This window comes from Triticum dicoccoides, chromosome 7B (genome assembly GCF_002162155.2).
Source record: "Triticum dicoccoides isolate Atlit2015 ecotype Zavitan chromosome 7B, WEW_v2.0, whole genome shotgun sequence".
Classification (NCBI taxonomy): Eukaryota; Viridiplantae; Streptophyta; class Magnoliopsida; order Poales; family Poaceae; genus Triticum; species Triticum dicoccoides.
In genome coordinates this window covers 492,093,557-492,115,265 of record NC_041393.1, presented here as the reverse complement: position 1 = coordinate 492,115,265, position 21,709 = coordinate 492,093,557, and the positions used below count along the sequence as shown (strand labels likewise).

At 45.3% G+C, this 21,709-nt stretch overlaps 3 protein-coding genes across 4 annotated transcripts; 2 read left to right on the top strand and 1 right to left on the bottom strand.

Annotated features, from left to right (window-relative positions):
* Nucleotides 1-7,083: 7,083 nt before the first annotated feature.
* Nucleotides 7,084-9,810, top strand: LOC119336499. Of its 2 annotated transcripts, none has more exons than XM_037608542.1 (2): nt 7,084-7,195; nt 7,329-9,810. In XM_037608542.1, the coding sequence occupies exon 2, from the start codon at nt 7,366-7,368 to the stop codon at nt 7,777-7,779; it is 414 nt and encodes a 137-aa protein (XP_037464439.1). In that variant the 5' UTR covers nt 7,084-7,195; nt 7,329-7,365; the 3' UTR covers nt 7,780-9,810. The 2 variants fall into 2 exon arrangements, with proteins under 2 accessions (XP_037464439.1, XP_037464441.1); XM_037608544.1 differs by lacking the exon at nt 7,084-7,195 and adding an exon at nt 7,203-7,260.
* A 5,836-nt stretch (nt 9,811-15,646) lies between these two features.
* Nucleotides 15,647-18,078, top strand: LOC119340819 (histone-lysine N-methyltransferase ASHR2-like). The gene is made up of 2 exons (XM_037612724.1): nt 15,647-16,898; nt 17,737-18,078. Exon 1 carries the CDS (start codon nt 15,691-15,693, stop codon nt 16,873-16,875), a length of 1,185 nt encoding a protein of 394 aa, XP_037468621.1. The 5' UTR covers nt 15,647-15,690; the 3' UTR covers nt 16,876-16,898; nt 17,737-18,078.
* A 595-nt stretch (nt 18,079-18,673) lies between these two features.
* On the bottom strand, nt 18,674-19,570 carry LOC119339538 (cysteine-rich and transmembrane domain-containing protein WIH2-like). Its single transcript, XM_037611555.1, has 3 exons — nt 19,347-19,570; nt 19,047-19,221; nt 18,674-18,915 (listed from the first exon to the last, which is right to left on the bottom strand). The coding sequence occupies exons 1-3, from the start codon at nt 19,360-19,362 to the stop codon at nt 18,870-18,872; spliced, it is 237 nt and encodes a 78-aa protein (XP_037467452.1). The 5' UTR covers nt 19,363-19,570; the 3' UTR covers nt 18,674-18,869.
* Nucleotides 19,571-21,709: the final 2,139 nt, after the last annotated feature.

The window sequence follows — 21,709 nt, the reverse complement described above, 5'->3', positions numbered from 1 at the left end:
GCGCCTCGCCGTCTTTGTTTGCTCGCCAGCCACCCTTGAGCATATCGATGTTGTAACCCTCGCTTCTCCTGTGGCCCGGCCGGGTTTGCATTAAGAAGCATGTTAGTTACTGCTCTCCATCGCGGTGAGGCATATTTCCTCGCAATCCCTCTTCCTATTTCGTTCTATATGTTCCCAAATTGGCTATAAAATAACGGAGAGCGTATATATGTTAATTATCTACCTTCCTAACTAGTACATATAAGTTGTATTTGTTCCAATAAGTTACTGCCGATTTCCAGATCGCGGGCGCCTGAGTCACACAAACTTAACAAATTAGCAATACATTTTCTAAATTATTGCATGACATGTTTAGAAAGCTTGATACCAAGTTGTTAGTTTTATGCTTATCCTCCTTTCTTGAGTTTCGCATGTGTTCCCTATAGATGCCGAATAGCAGCGGCAACACTCATGCTTCAGGCGATGTATCTTCATCTGATTCCGGCAACCCTAGGTCTTCCGAAGATGGTGAGGGATCAAGTAATCTTGAACGGGATAGAGCTGCAGCAATTACCCTTTTGGTTAGGACACGGAGGAACACTCCAAGGAAGCCCACACACCAGCCTAAAGGTGTATATGAAGTAACTGAGATCGATTTAAAGTCTTGGGCTCCAACTAAACCAGATAAAGCACACACGAGGTTCAGGAGTGTGTGTGGATTTCTTAGCAGGGCAAGGCTCAACATAAATCTACCGGGGTTTCGGAACGCTGACACAGAAACATGACGACGGATAGTCCGAGAGATCATGGATAACTTCAATGTTCTAGATCAGTGGAGAATGCAGGTGGAACACGCTGCACTGAAGAAGGCTAGGGATGCTTAGAGAAACTAGAAGCACGTGCTGTACAAGAAGTACTTGAGTGAACGCAAGGACCCAATCCCCGCGTACCCCCAAATTACAAAGGTAGACTGGGCAGAATTCAAAAGGGTCAGGGCAACTAAAGAGTTTGTTGAGAAGAGTTTCAAGCAATCATAGCTTCAGAAGAAGAACACACACACCCCACCGTATGGGTGTGGTAGGATACTACGGCATGAAATCGATATAGGACCAGGAGGACAAAGCAGCAGCAACGACGGGTGGGAAATCGGCCTTTAGTGAAATCAGGGGAAACGCGACAGAGACTACTTGCGGGAATGTGCAAGGAGGCGTGATGAAGGAACTTATTACTTTAAAAACTCACATGATGAAGAACGGTATCAACTGATGGTAGAGGCTTCCAAGATCCCTGGAAGGTTCTACAGGAACTCAGGGCCATGTGACATTCTGTCTGTTGCTCTGGAAACAAGAGAGCCCCCTGGCCGTGCAAGGGGTATAGGTGTTAATGTCCCGCACAAGAGGGCTTTCACACTCAGCAAAAAAGAGAGGCTCAACATGAAAAAAGCGAGGAGTGAAATGAAGAAGAATGAATTGTATGAAAGGTTTAGGAAGGAAATTGATCCGGTTGTTCGAAAGGATCTTGAGCAGTCAATGATGATTGGGAAGACTCTAACACTGACAGATAGCTAGCAGATGGGAGGGGAGGCGGGCATGGTGGATGCTGCTTATTGCGCGACAACACAGCACAAGAGTAGCTGTGCATCAGCTGACCCCAGCGACACTGAGACTGCAGCTGCTCGTGATGATGTTATATCTGATCTATCTGGAATGAAAGATAGACTGAAGGGCGTGCTTACACATTATGAAGGTACATTAAAATGTGCAACAACCTGGGTTTGCCCACCCTTCTTGGAAGAGGGGCTCTTGTTGGACAATGTGCCATTGAAGCCGTGCTGTGTGAAGTGCTACATGACTGAAGTAAAGCCTAGATTCAATGAATTTGCCCTCAAGAATGTCCTAGGAGACTTTGATGAGCAAAGGACCTTGGGAGAAACACTGTTACATCACATCCAGTGACTATAAAAGGAAATAGAGTTCATCGATGAGATCCCTGAAGCCCCGCCAAGAGCAACCAATGTTGCCCCTCAACCGGTGACGCTCTCCTTGCCACAGCAGCTCTTGCGTGCTTCCCCCAAAGAACCTAATACTAGTAATCCGACGGCTGATGCATCAACCTGTGATCAGCCGATCCAACTTTGTGGCGTATAGGCCATGTCATCCTCCACCCAGAAGCAGTCAGTGGCAAGGCCTACAACTGCTGAAGACGCACCACTGGTTCAGATGCCGGACGCTGAAGCAGTGGGAGGAGACCCAGCTGTAGCACATGCTCAGCAGACCAACCTGGTGGAATGGAATGCTAAGCAGTCTGATGCTTCGAAACCGCCTACTAAGCAGTCTGTAGGTCCAGAACTGACTGCTCATCAGTCCATCAGTCCGCAGTCGCGTGATCAGCATACCAATGCGTCAGCATTTCCTGCTCAGCAAACCAACATGTTGGCACGGCCTCCTCAGCACACCGTCAAGTTGGCACCACCTGCGCAGAAACCGAACATAGCTTCAACACACGGTCAGCAGTCCGATGCCTCTGCTCCTAGAACCCAGCAGTCCGTCATAGCAGCACCGCCAGCTTAGTGGTCTGACAAAGATAAACTGTCTGCTAAGCAGTCTGTCGAAGCTTCACCGTCTGCTCGGCAGTCTACCTTGCAGCCAACCAGACATTCCGCCAGAAATGCTTCAAGTACCAAGAAGGAAGTGGCCAAAAAGGCTACACCCATGAAGAAGCGCGACGGGAGAGTGAAGAGGAAAGAGAACGATTGCCTCTTGCTTAAAGCACTCATCGCCCGGAACCAAATTAACAACAGGTTGTTCGAATCGGGGAGTAATATTATTTCTGACGCCATGGATGATGAAAAAGTAGAATTGGTGCTTGCTAAAAGTAAACAAGACATACTTGAAGCACGCAATTACGTCCATGGCCAGCCATTTCTTGTTGGCGAATACTTTGATGAGTGCAGTTCCAGCTGTCGCAAGTTACATGAATATTGCATGGATCAAATATCACCAGGCCATCATGGTTTGCTAGTCCACTTCAACAGAGATCATTTCCGACACGATGCTGGTTCATTCGATGTGAGTTTCGAGGACTTACATCTCTTCTTCAACTTCAACGAGCTTGATGCCACTCTAGTTAGATGCCTGATTTTGTAAGTACTTAACAAACCTTGATCAACTTCTCCATACAAGGCTGTAAATGATAAATAGCTAACTGCATTTTATTCCTCTCAGGGGATTGAACGCACAAAGAAGAAAAAGGGAGAATGTGTATTTCATAGATCCCGCATTAGCAAATGGCACAACATTACATGGTAAGGACGAACGGGGCTGGGCCGTAACACGGTCGTCCGTATCTTCGAAAACACGTCCCATGCAGAATCATTTCTCTAGCCATATCATGAAAGGTGAGTCAAGTAAACAACCACACATACACTAATTGTCTTTCGAATTTTGACATAATGCATAAGTTCATGGCTTTCTTAATATCTAGTGGTCACTGGATATTGGTACTCATTGTTCCAAACAAAAGTTTACTACATCGATTCTCTCAGAGAGTCAACAAACGCTCAGGATCTGACACATCTTCAACAATTCATGGATAGATATTGAATTCTATGATGTTGAAATTAATTTGCATTCATATCTGGTTCAATAATTGTTGTTGTCAAAATCCATCTTCATTTGTAGTGTGCTCGCATCGTGGAAAACTAAACCAGGGAACCTGTTCAAGAGGGAACTACCTCTGCAGCACGAGATCGTTTCTCCGGTAACACACCCAAATCCATTATTTTCGGAAAATTTATCCAATAGTCTGCAAATACCTTTTCTTACGCTAGTCAAATGTTCAAGCTTCTAAATAAACCTCTTTCTGTTTTGTCCAAAGAAAAAAATAATACATCTAACACCTGTTAGGTTGTTCCTAACAGGACAAATACATGACTAATTCTGTACAAAAAATTTCAGTGTCCTCAGCAAGAAGCAGGGACCAACCTTTGTGGATACTATGTTTGCAAACACATGATCTCCATCTGCAAATCTGCTGATAGTTGTGATGATCCTTATGAATTAGTACCAGTAAGTCTATCTTAATTAATATCTTCTACTCCACTCATATGGCACGTTCTGGTCTTAGAAATACTGCAGCTCATCTTAGAACCGAGGACCCCTGAACCGCTCCCGGCTGGTGAATTGCTGATGGTTCAGAGATTTATCAGCAACTTCTTCCTGAATCACTACATCAATCTCATCGGTGATAATGAAGATTTCAGCATGCCTTCTCCTGAAACATTGAGTAAGAGTTAGTCACTAAACATATACGCATGGATCCATTGTTTTCCATCTGATGAGGCCTTCGTATTTCATACACTATGATTAATTATGTAATGCATATATGTGTGCATAAATTATTGGAATTTAGCTACCATGTGTTCAGTTGCAATTGTTGCGAGATCTAATGGATGTTCTTCCCGTGGACACTATTTTTTCAATTGAATATTATGGTGAATTTGCTTTTTGCGTGCCGATTCAAAATGAGATATTTTTGTTTATTTGTTCAATTGAATATTGTGGCTAATTTGCTTTATGCGTGCCGATTCAAAATGGGATATTTTTGTTTATTTGTTCAATTAAATATTATGGCGAATTGCTTTTTGCATGCCGATTCAAAATGAGATATTTTTGTTTTAACCTGGCAATTGCTCCGCACACGGTTCAACTAAATGAGTGTGTGCGATCCACATCTGAAAGCATACGTCAATCATAGCGGAACCGGCGGTGATACACAGCAGATCACAAACGATTTGCAACGCTACTATGTGTGCGTAGGCTCTCCTGAACTGTTTGTGATATCAAGTTATCGCACACGAGAACTCAGAGTAAACCGTGCCCAATGTAAAATACAATCCCAGTCGTAATTTTTTCAGGAAACGTGTGGGATCCCAAACGAAAAGCACACGTCACTCTAGCCGCAACCGTCGGTGATACACAACAAATCACAAACGGTCTGCAACACTTGTAGTGTGCGAAGGGGCTCCTGAACTATTTGTGATAGAACATTATCGCATACGGTAAATGTTGGGAGAACGTGTGAGATGGAGTCTTGCATGACAGACGGGTTCCGCAGAAAACTCCTGTGTGATAGGGCATATATAGCACACAGTTCATATGTTGGTCCGTGTGCCTTACATACTGTTTCCCAAACGGTTCATTACAACAGACCGTTTGGTTTCACTACATCATTAGAAATATTTAATCACCGATCCTACACGTGTGAAAGAATTTAGTGTGTGCTGCATCGCACACAATCACGTTTTGCAAGGCCTCTGGATCATTGCTCCACATCCCCGACAATTTCTGGGTCGTGTGGGAAGGACCCCCTATTGCCCACACTCACTTGGTGACGGTTCCAAATGCCGTCGCGGAAAGGGGTTAAAAACTGTGTGTATAGCACCGACGCGTACTAGTGATTGTAAGCATTGTGTTCATCATCTTTTTTGTCAGCTTCCAGATTTTTTAAGTCGGCTTCAGTGATTTCCTCCTATTCTTTCTCTCTGGTTTCCCACATATCAATTTTCTCAACACATCTGTCAATCACTCCTTGTTGTTTGTTAATAAGATCCATGAGATTTTTTTATCTTGCTCCAGCTCCACAATATTTTTCTCTTCTTCCACTCTGATGCCTTTTTGTCTTATATTGTCTTCTTCCAACTCTTTCACTTTTTTTATAATCATATCTAGATTAGTTTCCACTTTTTTCCTGTCCTCTATCTCTATAGCTTGCCCTTTTTGTATCATCATAATCTCCTCATTTTTCCTTTTCAACTCCTCAAATTGTGCCAGTCCTATGCTTCCCGAGTAATCATTTCTTTGGCTCATGTTGCACTGTCATCCTCTCCTTTGTGTCTTTTCCTCATGTTTTCTTCATTAGTGTCTGTTTCTGCCCCCTTAATCTCATGCCTCTTATGTTCTTCATACCAGCCCATCTTCACCACACTTTCTAATTATGGTATAACTCTGTAGACCATCAACTCTTTATCAGTGATCTCAGTGTATGATGGTATTTTTTCATAATCTTTGATCCCCACCTTTGCGGACCTTAGATAAAAAACATGCCATTACTTTTTGCAAAAGCCATGTGGTATTCAGTCATTTTAAAAACACTGATTGCTCAACTAAGCGTTATTTGACACCAAATCTGACTAATGGGTAACACCGGAAGACTTAAACCATAGATAGGACCCAACCATCATCTCCTTTACCTTCCTCTCTCTTGTGCATTATTTTTACTTAATAGCCGCCATGGATTGAAATTCAAGTTAACTTCATCCCTATGCTCAATCATTCACAGTGTTGTGTCAAAGGAGCGTCCTCATCAATCATGATGTAAATCACATGCATGCCGCTCACTTTCTCCCCTAATCTGTAGGTAGGGGCGAACCTAGCTATATGGTGACGTTTGGAATTCTCTACACCTAAAATTTGGCACACATTTTTTTTTTGCGAATATACTGTATATGTCTAAATATTTGAGTTGAGTGGATGGAGTTCTTGTCAGTTTGTCAGATTGGAGGAGGAAGACTCGTAAGGGGGCCTCCTACTGAATTGCCCATGGGCCAATTATCCCCCAGTAGCCCACCTAGCTCCATGTAGCCCAACTCCAGCCTCACCGGAGCCCTGGTCGGTTGGAGCGGCCACGCCGACGGCTTTTCGAGCACCGCCAGCCCCATGACTAAGGTTAAGGGTTAGGGTTGCATGCTGGGCTGACTGAACCAGTAAAAAATAATTTAGGGTTAATTTTTGTCCGTTTTTGAAAGTTTAATGTTGTAAAGTAGAAGAGTTTGGAGTTTGGTGTTGTATCTTTAGATGATAATTCAGGGTTGTAATATGGGCTTCTCACTAATTTTTATTATGTTTGAGGTGTTTTGTACGTACTTCTGATGAATTTTTATAATACTCCTAGATCTGTATATTTTTCAAAAAAAAAACATATACATAGTGCGTACTCCCTCTTAAACTAATGATCTAAACATTCTTAAACTAGTTTACATAAAGAGAGTACTTTAGAAGAAAAAAGAAGAGTCTAGTGCACGAGACACGCTTTCGGTACATCGGTGGCCGCACCATCTCACGACGGCGACCCAAAGAAACACGTTAAGACCCGGACCATTGTGCTCTCCAAACGCGTACCAGTTCATCGTCAGTATCCACCAACCATAAATAATCAGGTTCGTTCCTCTATCCAAGCTTTTTTTTCCCTTCGGCGACTCCGCGGGCGGTCGCGGCTTCTCCGGTCTCCGCCCCCTTTAGATCCACCCTTCCGGTCGCCATGGTTCCTGACTTGTCCCCTATCCATCGCAGGTAGCAGCACCAGCACGGATCCGCGGCAGCACCAGCGATGGCAGAGTTCTCGTGGCTCACGGCGCTAGGGTTCGTCTTCCTGACCTTCAACTCCGGCATGGCCGTCTACCGCTCCAACGGCGACGCGGGGTCCGTCATCTTCGTCGCCGTCTCCTACCTCGACCTCGTGGCCCTCTTCGCCTGCCTGCGCCTCTACGAGCGCCTCGACCGCCACTCCCCCCGACGGGAGCGGATCAAGGCCGCCGTCTGGGCGCTCACCACGCTGCTCACCGTCATGTTCACCTACAAAGTCGCCGAGGTCATGCCGCTCGCCGTCAAGCTCCTGGTCTGGGCGATGGCCGCCGCCACCACCTTCGGCGGCTTCTACGTCTTCTTCGTCCACGACGACAAGCAGTACCAGCAGCTGCAGGACGCGTCGGCGGCCGCCGAGCGCGGGGACGTCGCCAACTAGTAGCTATATTAGACGGCGGCTGGGCGCTGGCCGCCGCGAGGTACGTGCTTCGGAACTAACAGCGGCGTCGGGCGTTAGATCTGGGGGCAAACTAGTACTAGGTCGTTCCTGTATCTTGGCTGTTCCTCTTCCCTTTTTTTGCCGGCTTGCTGTCACATGCTCTGGTTTGGCTTGCCGGCGTGCTCGGATTAGCAGATCTTGAATTTGGCCACCGGCAGAGGAGATCTGTCCAGTTTGATTATGTGCTTGTTGATCAATTGATAATTGTGTGCCCTGTTGAGAAGTGAGTTTATGTTAATTATAGTTCCTGATTGGACCATCAAATTGGGCGTGTGCCCGCCACGAGGAGGAAGAAACTTCGACAGCTTGAGGTAAGTTGAGTGGATTGCAATTGTGTAAGGGCTATATTTGCATCAGGAGGAGGATAGGGGAACAGATGCTGAGGGAGTAGAGAAGAAACCAGAGAAAAGCCATAGTCTGCGAAAGTGGATGATCCCTTGGTACAGAGGTGGTGTTGAAACTGCAGATAGTTTCCTTGAATTTGTGTGAAAACAGTGAACTGTCGTGACTAACCGCAAGTTGACAAACCATGACTCCACGGGAACTTTAGATTGAACATGTGGCCACTGGAAATCTGATCAACGAACGGAAAATATTTCAACTGTATTTGAGGTATGAGAGCAAGAGTCGAAATCAGTCAACCATTGGTGGCCTCATCAGTGTGCAATTGTTTTTGCACTCTCTTAAAGATTTCAGCTGATTTATGTCCGTGCTTGCAAAGAGCGTCTGGATTGCTCTTACCACCTGGATAAATATCTTTTCATGGATCATTCAAGAAACTTGAAGTGCAGATATCCTTCATACCTTTTCTTGTCAAGAAAATATGACTAAGACAATAAATGGGCAATATTTCAACTGGATTTGAGATAGGAGTTCAAGAGTCAAAATCATTCAACCATTGATGGCCTCATCAGCGTGCAATTGTATATTTGTATTTGCACTCTCTTAAAGATTTCAGCTGATTTATGTCCCTGCTTGCGAAGAGCAGCTGGTTTACTCTCAACTTGACGCAGAAGTATGGATACTGGGAACCACGTCACCTCCTGGATGAAGGAGATCATTTCACGGTTCATTTAAGAAAATTGGCAAAGTGCAGAGATCCTTCATATAACTTCAAGAAAATAAGACAAGACAAGATTGTGTGCAGAGACTGGAGAGCCAGAATAATAAAGAGTAGGGAAGTTGTTCACGTCAGAAGAACAATGAGGAGGGAACTTGTTCATGTTTGCTTTTCTGTTTACCAGTATACCGATGAACTGTTCGTAATGAAAATACAAGCACAGACTAAGACAGCTCATTGATAACTATGTGTAGTGGGAGCTAGGAAAGTGTCGTTGGAATTTATTATCAGCAGTAATGGATGACACATACAAGAGAATTGATACAAGAATATTTACAAAGCAGCGGATGTTCAAGTAGAAACAAATATATTACAGCTATGACAATGCCGATGCCAGTGCCAATTCCGATGCTAATTCTTTGTCACATTACCCGGCCAGCCGACAGCAAGGTGAGTTGCAAGGGAAGAGAAAAGGCCAAGATATAATAACCCCTAGTTGCCCAAAATCTAATTTGCCGTCGCTGTTGCCTGACGTATGTGCTGCGCTGTAGCAAGTGCACAGCCTGCCCTATTTACGCGTTTAAGTTGAATAAATTCCACTATCCACGAGCTATAAGCTGTAGCCTTCATATAAACTGTATTGTGTCTATCTGTGATTATATCGTATGTCGTTCATGTCTGTCACTGTTGCTTCATCGAGCCCTGACTAGTTCTCGAAGTATACTTGATGGCTGGGTTAAGTATTGTACACTACTGGCGCCAACTTTACTGTCGTTTGCTCCTCATTGTAATATTAGGGGCTTCATCATCGGATATTCATGGTCTGTATTCAGTATTTCTGTATAAAATGGGTGCCTCTGCGCTGTCCTAGTAATAGTGCATTATCCTGGAGATGCTCTGTATTCCGTTCATCTCTTTCTCGTCAACTCTCTTTGGCAACTTTATTATATTTATTATTTTCATAACCAGTCTGTCCATGTGGAGTAGTCTTTTGTGGGGGCGTCAGGCTTATAGCCGGCAGCAATGTGCATAACCTGTCAACAAAGGCAGCAGAAGAGCAACGACCAGTTCATACGGCTGCGTGCAACTGTCCAGTGCTGAAAGTTTTAAGTTTTCTTGATAGTCTAAGAGGCAGGATCGATGAAGCTGCCAAGCAACACCTTCCTTGCAGCAAAGGGTTGTGCTATAGTAGAATTTGGCAAACCGATGACCATGATTTGCTGACAGATGTGTGCTCGCTTCTCTTGCCAACCTGAGACCGTACTTTGGTTATTTTATATAGTTCCTCAGTCCTGAATTACTTGTTATAGAAATGGATTTTATACTCCCTCAGCCCCGAATTACTTGTTATAGAAATGGATGTACGCATATGTTATACTCCCTCCGTCCCAAAATATAAGAACGTTTTTAACACTACACTGGCGTAAAAAACGTTCTTATATTATGGGACGGAGGGAGTATAAATTTAGCAGTTCCTTGTCACGCGTTGTTCTTTCCAATCTTGTGACTTCACGAAATGACCAACAATAATTTCAAACAATGGCCACCAATAACTTAACAGTTACCGCCACCAGCAAAATAGCCCTTGCTTTGCTGCAGCCCCAATAACTTAACTGTTACCATAAAAAAGAAGTTTGTCACCTGCGTCCAAGTCTATCAACTAAATCACCATCATCGCCCCAGAACATACCAATCGAGTTATGCTTGATTAGCTAAGTTTCTTGTGGTGGTACCTACCCATCCATGTTCAAGCACTATATTTGACATAGGTGTTCATATTTTTGTTAGATTCACTAGTTAATTGTTTGTGCATTGCAACAGGGCATACATGTTTGAGTGGTTTAACATCAATCATGTCTTAACATATACATTTAGGATTTATAATTATATAAATCATTTTCCTTCTCTTTCACCCATTATTTTGAAGTAAGCATGCCGACACTCTTGGTCTCCTCAAATGGGCATGCTTCCCATGAATCATAGGTATGCAAAATACATTGAAATTGTTGGCCAATATCACTAAGGCTCCGCTTGGAATGGGTGTAAGATTATACACTTGTATTTATTTTACAAGTGTAAGTTACCGGTCAACACTTGATTTTGGCCTGAGATGAAAACGACGGGAGGAGGTCTGTATCTCAAACCGACCAGAAAACGAGGTGAAACGCTAATCCAAACCGGGCCTAAAATAAAAAAAATGTTTGCATCCATCCAGCCAAGAAATTGATTACATGTACGGCATTATATGATATATTTTGGTTATCACATCGCAAATTTGGTCACAGATTCAAAACTAGACAAGGTCAAGCAAAGACTTTGCGATCCATTGAACCATCTATAAAGCCATTAACCGGCTGCATTTCCTCTAACAAGGATGAATGGGAACCATATACACCTCTAAAGGGAAGTTACAGAACACTGATCGCCCGAGAGTACATATAATCCGTAGATTAATGGAATCACCCTCGACAGCAAAGAAGAGCAACACCAAGTAAGTAACAAGGCAATACAACGAACACCAGAAATAATAAAAAATATATCTAAAATCGTAGACCGCTTAGTGACAACTACAAGCACTGAAGCAAGTCGAGGGCGCGCCGCCGTCATCGCCTCTCCCTCGTCAGAGCCAGGTAAAACTTGTTGTAGTAGACAGTCAGAAAGTTGTCATACTAAGGCCTCATAGGACCAAACACACCAGAACAACAACCGCCGCCGTTGAAGAGTAGCAGAATATCCAACCTGAAAACACACGAATATAGACGAACTATGACCAGATCCGAGCAAATCTACCAAGAATAGATCCGCCGGAGACACACCTCCACACGCCCACCGACGATACTTGATGCACCACCGGGACGGGGGCTAGGCGGGGAGAATCTTATTCCATCTTTGGGGAGCTGCCATCGTTTCGTCTTCTGAAGTAGGACACAAACCCTGACTAAACTCGAAGGAACATCTAAAAACGGAGCCCTCCCATCAACAAGGGTTGGAATCCACCGCGCCGCCATGACCTTCAGGTCACCGAAGACGAGGCGGACCGGCGGCGGTGATGGGCGACAGAGAAACCTTAGTATTTTTAGGGGGAGGACTTCTGTTCGTAAGTGGAAACACAAACTTTTAGGTTAAACGATCCACTGAGTCGGTGCCCACATGCTTGTTTGAGTCTATACATAGTGCCACCGAATCATGGAATGTTGCATGGATGGTTAAACGCCCCTCAATTCGAAAAAAGGCATTTGCCAGCGTTTTTTTAATTTTCCATACTTCATTCCATAGGGTAACCATGCTATTAAGAGGGGGTGCACCTTGAAGATACTGTGGGAATCAACACATACACCTAAATTTATGCACCCAAGCTATAATCATATTAGTGAGGTGAGGGACCCTAAACTGATGGGATACACCGTTTTTGGATACCCCCAAACCTTAGGGGTAGCCCGAAACTTCCGGGGCAAGGTCCGGCTAGCTTCCGGGGAGGTCACAGAGATTGCATAATATGTGCCATATTTATGGAAATCCTAGAATTTTCGTGGCAAAGTTGGGCCTGCTTCCGGGGGACTCAGTGGACTTGCACCTCATGTGCAATGTTTCTAGATACCCCGGAACTTCCGGGGGTGGGGACTTTCGAGACTCACAGAAAACATGCGGTAACGGTTGGATTTGGAGTCACACTATAAATAGTCTTCTTCTTGCCAATAAGAAGGTGACGACTCCATTTCTTGAACTTGATTTCTTGAAGATATCCCTCCCTAGCCAACCAAAACTCTTGATCTTTTGGGGAGTGAACGGAGAAGTGCCCGATCTACACATTCACCAACGCAAAAGTTGATTCCCTTTGTTTTTGCGATGCATCTTGTTACTCCTGGAGGTTGAAGACTCCTTGGCGATATGAGTGCTCCGGTGAGGAATCAAAATGTGATTTACCCCAGTAAAGTTTGTGAAGGTTTGGAGGCCGCCTGAAGGTCTACCACTAGTGGTTGAGAATCACATTCTTTGTGATATCTCAAGGAGAATAGGATGAACTCGTGTAGTGTTGGTGTGCCTTCGTGGTAACATCCACCCCTCCAAAAGTGACCAGCTTCACTCCAAGAAAGTGAACATCGGGATACATCCCCGTCTCTAGAGTTTTGTTTTTCTCTAACTTTAGCTCCTTACTCGTGGTTACTTAGATCACTTAACTTTGCAATTGATATTTCATATTGTGTCGTTGAACTTTCACTATTGTTGCTATCATGTATTGCTAGAACTTACACCACCTTTGCAATTGTTATGCTTACATTTATATCCCGCTCGTGCTTAAAATTGCTAATTAGTAACTAAAATTTCTAATTGTACATATTCATCCCTTCTAGGTCCATCTTGATCCTTTCAACTATCTCTCTTTGGATGAGGAGCTCAGCTGGAGAATGTCACGATGAACTTGTATACATAAAACATAGCTATTAATTTCATAATAGTTTGCATGAAAATCTACATAGACGATAAGTATAAAGAGTCGTACTGAATCTAGTTGAGGTGGTGAGGCCCAACAACATAATTCTCAAAGTAGAAGAATCATTCTCCCACAAGTTCACAGAATATTAATTCACTATTAAGGGCTTTTAGTCCTGTTACAAACGTCTAGAGAGAAAATCAAATACACTGATCAAATTTGGAAGACTTTCCGAGAAAAGTATTTTTGAAATATCAAACATATTTTTAAACCTAAATAAAAATTGAATTTCTGAACATTTTTTTGAAATTTCTGAATATGTTTTGGAAAAATGAACAAGTTTTGAAATTTCTAATATCTTTTTTTTAATTATGAGCATTTCTTTTGGAAAACTAACAAGTTTATAATATCTGAATTTTTTTTGAAGTTATTTTTGTAAAAAGGGAATAAATTTAGAGTATTGAACATTATTTAAAAACACGAACAAAAACTTGAAATTTCCAAACATTTTCCTGGAAAAACGAGAAAATGCTTAAGATCTGAATTTTTTTTGAAGATTATTTTTTTGAAAAAAAATGAAATTCAAATATTTTGTAATAACATCTTTTTCGAAATTCCAAACAGTTTTGAATAAAAAAGAAAAATTCAAGATCTTTGGAGAGAAGCGAACATTTTTTAAACTATGAACAATAAAAACACATTAAAAAATCTGAATATTTTGAAAAATCAAACTAGTGTTGAAGATTTGAACAATTTTTGAAGATTTTATTTATGTTGTGAAAAATTCTGAATTTATGGATAAAATAAAAGGATAAACTAGGAACCGAACAAACGGAACTAACATGAAAAAAATGGTTCAGAAACCTTCTAAGGCCATCTACAACGCAACCACTAATGATGTGCGCTAAGATCAATTTTCTGGCCGTTTTGCCCGATTCCCGTTCGAAGCTAGGAATCTAGCTTGCGTCGATGCCGAGGGAGTCGGCGGGCGCCCCAACGCTATTCTTTTTTGCACGAGGCTATTTTGACTGGAGGCGGGCCTATCGTTGATGCAAAACAAAAAATTCGAATCAAATGAGAAGTACAAGCTTCAAAAATCCCACTAGAGCGAGGGATAAAGATTATGTCGATCTCATACTTATGGCGAGGCCAACGAGTGTATCATTCCTGGACAGGGTGTGCTCGAAAGAAACAACATTAGTGCGCCGCTGGGTCTGCCGCGTGGCTCTTCTTAGACCTCATGGCAGAGGGGGTGAGAGATCCTCATAGTGACCAACTAGGAAAGGAAATCCCTTGTCGGTGGCACCAAATTGTGCATGAGGGGGTAGATCCGACCGGGAGAGGTTCGTGCCGGGTATTGCGGAGGGGAGAAGATGTTGTGTGGGCGGCGTCCAGTGGCGCTAGGTATATACCAGCATCGGAGGCGAGCTGTGAGCTGCAAAGCGAGAGAGAACAAAGTAATGGGGCAGAGAAAGACAAAGAGTGATCAGACATTTTCTATCGTGCTTCTTGGATTTTGTGTTGTATTCCCTCTGTAAAAATATAAAAGTGTTTAGATCACTAACGCTCTTATATCTCTTTACGGAGGAAGCACAAATGAGCGATTGTGTAGAGCGCTCATATATATATATATATATATATATATATATATATATATATATATATATATATATATATATATATATATATATATATACACGCACACCCTACCCCTATGAGCACATTCGAGAGACTAAAACGACATATCATCTTGAGATTTTACGAAATCACCATAGACGCCTCGTAATCGACGGGAATATCTTCTTTCACTGAACGCGCATCGCAGGAATCCTGAAATAAATTGAGAATAAATATAAACACCAGAATTTGAACCCTAGTGGGTTGAGGATATCATTGTCCAGCTGACTATTCCAGCTGACTATCAGCCCACTATCAAGCCACAGATATCATTGCAAGCGTGTGAGTACCCTAAGGTCCTGTTTGGATTTGCGTGTTTCTTTAGAACCTGTAAAAAATACAGGCCTCCGGTGGTTGGTTTCGTTTTGGGCCGAAAATCAGTCGAGACCAGTATAATCCACCTGTAAATTTGACACCCCCGTATTGCAATACACCGCATCCAAGCGCAGCCTAAACGGTTCCCAAGACCGTTTCAGAAAAACGAAACACTACGCTTCTAAATGGGCCAGCCCACTCCGTCGCATCTTGACGCAATGAGCGTCGTATAGGAAACACGGGATCAGAAACCCTAATGCCGCGAAATGGACTGCGAAATACTCCACTCCGGCCCACGGAGCAGCCAAAAAGAGCACCGCTCCTTCTGCCAGCAGTTTGTTGCACTTCCTCCTCCGCCGCCGCTGGAATGGCACTGCCAAACATGGCCGGCGACACCCTCAAGGTAGCCGACCTCCCGGGCCGCGGCCGCGCGCTCCTCGCCGCCCGCGACATCCTCGAGGGCGAGGTGCTCCTGTCGGAGTCGCCCATCCTCCTCTACCCGTCCTCGCTCGCCTCCCTCTCCTCCTACTGCTCCGCCTGCTTCCGCTCGCTCCCGCCGCCGCCCCACACCCCCTGCCCTTCCTGCCGCGCCGCCGCCTTCTGCTCCCCTGCCTGCGCCACCGCCTCCCACCCGCGCCTCCTCTGCGCCGCGCTCTCCAGCGGCCTCGCCGCCGCCCCCGAGGCGCACCAGGAGCCCCTCCTCTTCCTCCTCTCGGCCTACTCGCTCCAGGAGCCCTCTCTCAGCGCCATCCTCTCTCTCTCCTCGGCTCCGCAAGGCCCCTCCCCGAGCCAGCAGCAGGACGCCGCGGGCCTCCACGCCGCGGTGGCGTCGGTGGCGCCGCCGCACATGCTGCCCGCGGGCTTCTCCCCGGACCTGACGGCGGCCCTCCTCTCCAAGGACCGGACCAACAGCTTCTCCATCCTGGAGCCGTACCGCCCCGACGTGCCGCTGGAGCTCCGCAAGGCGCGGTGCTGCGCGGTGTACCCGCGGGCGTCACTGCTCAACCACGACTGCCTGCCCAATGCTTGCCACTTCGATTATGCCGACAGGCCGGGGCCGGGGAACACGGACATCGTCGTGCGCGCTCTCCATGGCATAACAGAGGGGAAGGAGGTTTGCATCAGCTACTTCGCAGCCAATTGGAGGTATGCTGACCGGCAACGCAGGCTGCTGGAGGATTATGGGTTCCGGTGTGAGTGTGATCGGTGTCAGATTGAGAGCAAGTGGAAGTTTGATGACGATAATGATGCCGGTGATGGGGATGACACCATGGAAGAGGAGCATGGCAAGGAGGATGCTGAAGATGTTGGTGATGAGGGGATGGAGCAGGAGGAAGGAAGTGACGACGACGACGATTTCCCGCATGCCTTCTTCTTTGTGAGGTATCTGTGCGATCGTGAGGACTGCTATGGTATGCTTGCACCGCTGCCACCCTTACCGAACGGTGAGCTATCCCACGTATTTGAGTGCAATGCCTGTGGGCAACTGAAGAAGGAAGAAGATGAGGATGAGGATGAGCCTGATGCTGGTGATTGCAGCATGGACCAGTAGGATGTTTGCTGCTGTTTTTTGGGGTAAGTTTTCACAGTACTCAGTATTCGTCACTTACAATTTTATCGGCTGCAGTGCATTGATGATACTGCTTCCTGAAGCTTCCGAATTCATTTCCGAGTAGTATCTTAGTTCAAGATAAAACATTTGGGTGAGCTGTAGAGCAGGAAACGAATGATTTGATTAGGCCAGTGTAGCACGCATGTGACAACAACCTTAACCGGTGTTAATTTCCATTTGTTTATTTGTTTCATAGCTTGATGTGAGAAATTTTTATTATGGTTTCTCTGAATTCTCTGGTTAAAGCTAAAATAACAGGTGAAATGTCAAGTCACGCACTACTTGACTACCGAAGGTTACCATTTGGAAGTATTACTATGTAAGAGAAACACAGAAAGCTTACTGAATTTTACTCCCTCCGTCCCACAATATAAGAGTTTTTGCAAGCTATGTTAGCTTGCAAAAACATAGCTTGCAAAAACGTCTTATATTATGGGACGGAGGGAGTATTAGGTTCGACTTGGCTTCTTGACTTGAAGAGAAACACAGAAAGCCGACCCAGTCAAAATAGTGCTTGGTTATATATTACTCCTACTATATAAGTTTGCAATGAGCACAAGCATCAAATTTGAAAGTACATGTAGGCAATGAGTGGACATTATATTTGGGTTTCCTCTTGGTTTCTATACTTGATTAAATAAAATTAGCAAAAAGTCACATGGGAACAACGCTTCCTATTGTGGTTATTTGTGATAACTATAGTGAGGCACTAGTACATTGGTTGCAGATAGTTTGGGAACTATTTGTGTGTACGTGTTAGTTTGTCTTTGATGATCTAACATGTGAATTGTTATATCACAGAGCACTTGGTGGATGGTGATGAAATGGATGCACCGGTCGGCTTCCGTACTTTGGGGCTGTTTGCCTTGAAGAACTGGTCTAATGCACCTGAAGTCAGGAAGACGTATGTTGTACTGCATGATTTCGTTCACTGAATGTGATTTGTAGGCAACCTTGCTTGGACCTGTACAATTATCATTACGCCTAAATCTATCTTGGCCATGTGAACCTGGTGTGGCGTTAGGAACTGACAGTGCAAAGTCTACTCGTCAGCGTATGGATTATTGCCCCTCTGTTTATCTTGCCTTTGACCTGCATCATTGCCTGCCCGTTCAGGTTATAAAAATCATCTTTCTTTGTGGTTGTTGTTGTGTATTTTTGTTTAGGGGAATGGTGTATTTTATTTGGTGATTATGACGGAGATCAAACTTGCCGAGCGTTGTGCATTTTTTGCGTTGTGAGCAAATGAATGTGCTTAGCTAGCTCCTGTATATATCCAGGAAAGTAGATGTGGCGGCCGGTGTGCTGGAGAAGATTGGTTTACTCTTACGAAACATCCAGTACTGTCTAGGTATGCTTCGTTTGGCTGGCTGCTCGTGCCTTTCTGCGATGATTCAGGTCTCGATTGTAGGCGAGACTGAAACCGGGCAATTCTTTTGTGTGATTTGAGAGATGACCAGATTCATCTACGCCTGAACTACTTGTCAATTCGTTGATTACTCACCAGTACAATCGACCATCTGATACCCGCGGACAATCAACTCTACCAAGCCTCGTGGGAGTCACAGTCGCATGAGAACCTATACAGCTCTTTAGAAAAGCAACATAGCTCTTGTAAAAATGCTTCCAGTACGGGTGCTGGATTAGCCAGATGGATCAACAACATTGCAACATCAGATGGATGCCAATTACTATTGTGAAATACCCGCAAATAATTCGATCATCGCTGCCAACAAGGTAAGAGAATATGCATTTTATTGAATAACCACATGGCTATCTATCTGAATCATACGAATGGAAACAAAACAACGCACACGATTAAACACACGAAAATCGTGCTCTGGGACTAGTACTCAAACTCGATCATGACGATAATCTATATGCCGTGCCTGATCATGAGTTAACGACGGTCGAACAACACTGGACAAGCTCGATCAGAAGCAGGCGTCGAGGAGGCAGCAGCAGCAGAGCGCCGCGCAGCTGCAACGACACAAGAAGCAGACAAACGTTATTAGTAGTTCATGACAAATGTGGCTACGGATACGACGAAGACGTATGTGTCAGTGTCCGAGCCGAGTGAGAATTGAGAACAAGGGAGAGAGAAAAATTACCATCCTTTCAAGAAGCCATCGCCGCCGTGGCCGTGTCCGCCGCGGCTGGTGGTGTCGGCGCCGGCAGGAGGGTACTGCTGGTCCTGCGGGTAGGTGGACGGCGGCGGCGCGACGTAGGCCTGCTGCTGCTGGCCCGGCGGAGGGTACGCCGCTGCAGTGCCCGGCGGCGGGTAGCCTGCATAACCCGAAGAAAACAGAACGATACACTCAGAATTCAACAACCAAACACGCTCGCTGGTGATTTCTACGAACCGTAGCGAAAGATGACGACCCCAGAAGGAAAATGGAATTGGTACGTACCCTGCTGGTAGCTCATGGTCGAGTTGCAGGAAGAGCTAGCAAAACAATGCTCTGTTCCTCAGTTCTGACGCAACTAACAGATACTCTACCAATCAAGATCAGGAGAGGAGGAAGGAGGAGGGGGAGGAACTAGCTAGGACTGGACAGAACGGGATGGAGTGGAAACAGCGTCATCGAGCGTCTGCTTATAGGGAGATGCACGCGCGTATGCGGCATCCGGCCGGTTGCTTAGACGCGTCGATCGCCGCCGTCTTGACACGGAGACTGGTCGACGGTTTTCCTTGGATTAAAGGAAGAAATCCACGGGGCAATGGCTGCAACGTCGCTCTCGTCGGTGGGTGGCCAAAGGTGACGGTTCCGCCCTTCCTTCCTTCGTCGCCGTGCTTATCTGCGGCGAACCTTCGTCGTCGACGAGGGCCGGCGTGCTGACTGCTGACTGGGTTGGCATTGGTCAACTGCATCGAAGTACTGCTAGAGGAAATGCCACACGGGGACGAAACATCGGGTGCATGCCACACGACGACAAGTCTGTCCGACGCTTCCTACACGGTTATGAAAAACAGAATGATTGTAAAGTGTCATTGCAGCGTTTTAACTTCAAAGACTCGTTTTATTGAGCGCCGGCATTTCTTCAACAAAAGCAAACGGCTTTGGTTGAATGCTAGTAGGAGGATTTTTTTTTCAAATACGCAAAAGACTTGCGTATCATTTCACTGATAGGAGAGAAAAGGAGTTACAAAAAGGCCCCCGGACAAGCCACGAACGCAAGTACATGACGTGGGTTTCGCGAGGAAGGGCAACAAACATTGCCGCCCGATCACCCTAGGCTACGTCTCGGACAGAATAGCTGCTAGCCCGGGTGGCAGCCCAGGTCTTGGCCTTCACAAGCAGGTGTTGCATAGTCTCAGATACTTGGTCACAAAGCACGCAGCTTGGCGCATGCGGTAGTCCACGTCGGAGCAGCCTGTAGGCGGTCCAACACCGGTGTTGGAGAGTGAGCCCGATGAAGATCTTGGTTCTCAATGGCGCCCAAGACTTCCAGTTGAGCCGCCATCGATATGTCGTGGTGGAGTCGAAAAGCATCGCCGAGTAGCAGGAGGCAATAGAGTAGGATCCGTTGGCCGTCATCATCCATGAGAGTTGGTCAGGCTCATTTGATAACTGAGGAAACTGAACACTCTTCCATAACTCGATGTATTGGACGGTGGCCTCCATTGAGAGAGAGAGCCATGCATGTTTGCACCCAAGATCGCTCGTAGAAGCCCTCGTCAGCCATGTGTTGCTTCCGTTGTCTCTTGGGAACCATAGCAAACACTGCCGATGCAATCTTTGCGATCGAATGCTCTAGTAACCAGTGATTTTCTCAAAACAGGCATGAGTGGCCATCTCCCACATGCCATGTCGTGCAAGCTTGAAAGATGGCACGAACGTCGTTGTCGTGGTTGAAGGGGAGGTGTGCCAAGGACGGGAAGCGTTTGAATTCTGGAGCCAAAGCCAGCGCGTTCAAAGAGCAACGCCCATTCATTGTAGATCATGAATTCCCAACCCACCGAGACCTAGAGGGCGCCAAACTCGCTGCCAGTTCACACGACATTGCCCGCCATAAGCAACCTTGCTGGCGCACCATATATAGTAGGAGGATTATGCTGGGGTCTAGTAACAATTAACAAACAAGCTAACGAATTACAAGATCGGAGGGCATGAACTTTTTTATGACGATCTCCACCCTGTTAGAGCTTATGGTTAAGGAGGTTTCCCCGACCATGGATGATGGTCTAGTCTTTGGACAGGGCCTTCTCCAACTTATGTAGTTTTAATAAATATTGATGTTGCCAACATGACCCCTTTCATGAACACCCTCATATCGAGCGCCCAAAGTGCCTTCATTAAGACTAGAAAAATTCATGACAACTTCATATTCGTTAGGAATTATGCATGAAGATTGAAAAGGACAAATACTCCATCTATGCTCTTAAAGCTTGACATCAAGAATACCTTTGACTCTATCAAGTGACAGTTTCTGTTAGACCTCGTGTTGAAGCAACGCTTCCCCTCATGTTTCTAGAATTGGGTCGCTGCTCTGTGGCACACCTCATCCTCCAGGGTTCTCCTTAATGGGGCTCCCGGATACCCCATTCCACGCGGAAGGACTCTGGCAAGGGGATCCTTTGTCGCCACTCCTCTTGGTCCTTGCCATAGACCCTCTTCAGCAGATTTTTGATGTCGTGACGAAAGATAGAGATTTATAGAGGTTGAGAGGGAGGGGGCATATCTCCGTACTTCGCCGTATCCAGATGTGCTGCCATTTTTTGTCTTCCTTAAGGAGGACGTGGACATCACTTACTTCCATTTTGTAATTTGAG

Bases quoted from the DNA above. Each gene is read 5' to 3' on its own strand.
- LOC119339538 (XM_037611555.1), bottom strand. The intron at 18,916-19,046 runs GTAATTTTTCTC...GTGTCGTTGCAG, and splicing joins GATGGCTTCTTGAAAGGATG to CTGCGCGGCGCTCTGCTGCT.
- LOC119336499 (XM_037608542.1), top strand. From the start codon at position 7,366: ATGGCAGAGTTCTCGTGGCTCACGGCGCTAGGGTTCGTCTTCCTGACC.
- LOC119340819 (XM_037612724.1), top strand. From the start codon at position 15,691: ATGGCACTGCCAAACATGGCCGGCGACACCCTCAAGGTAGCCGACCTC.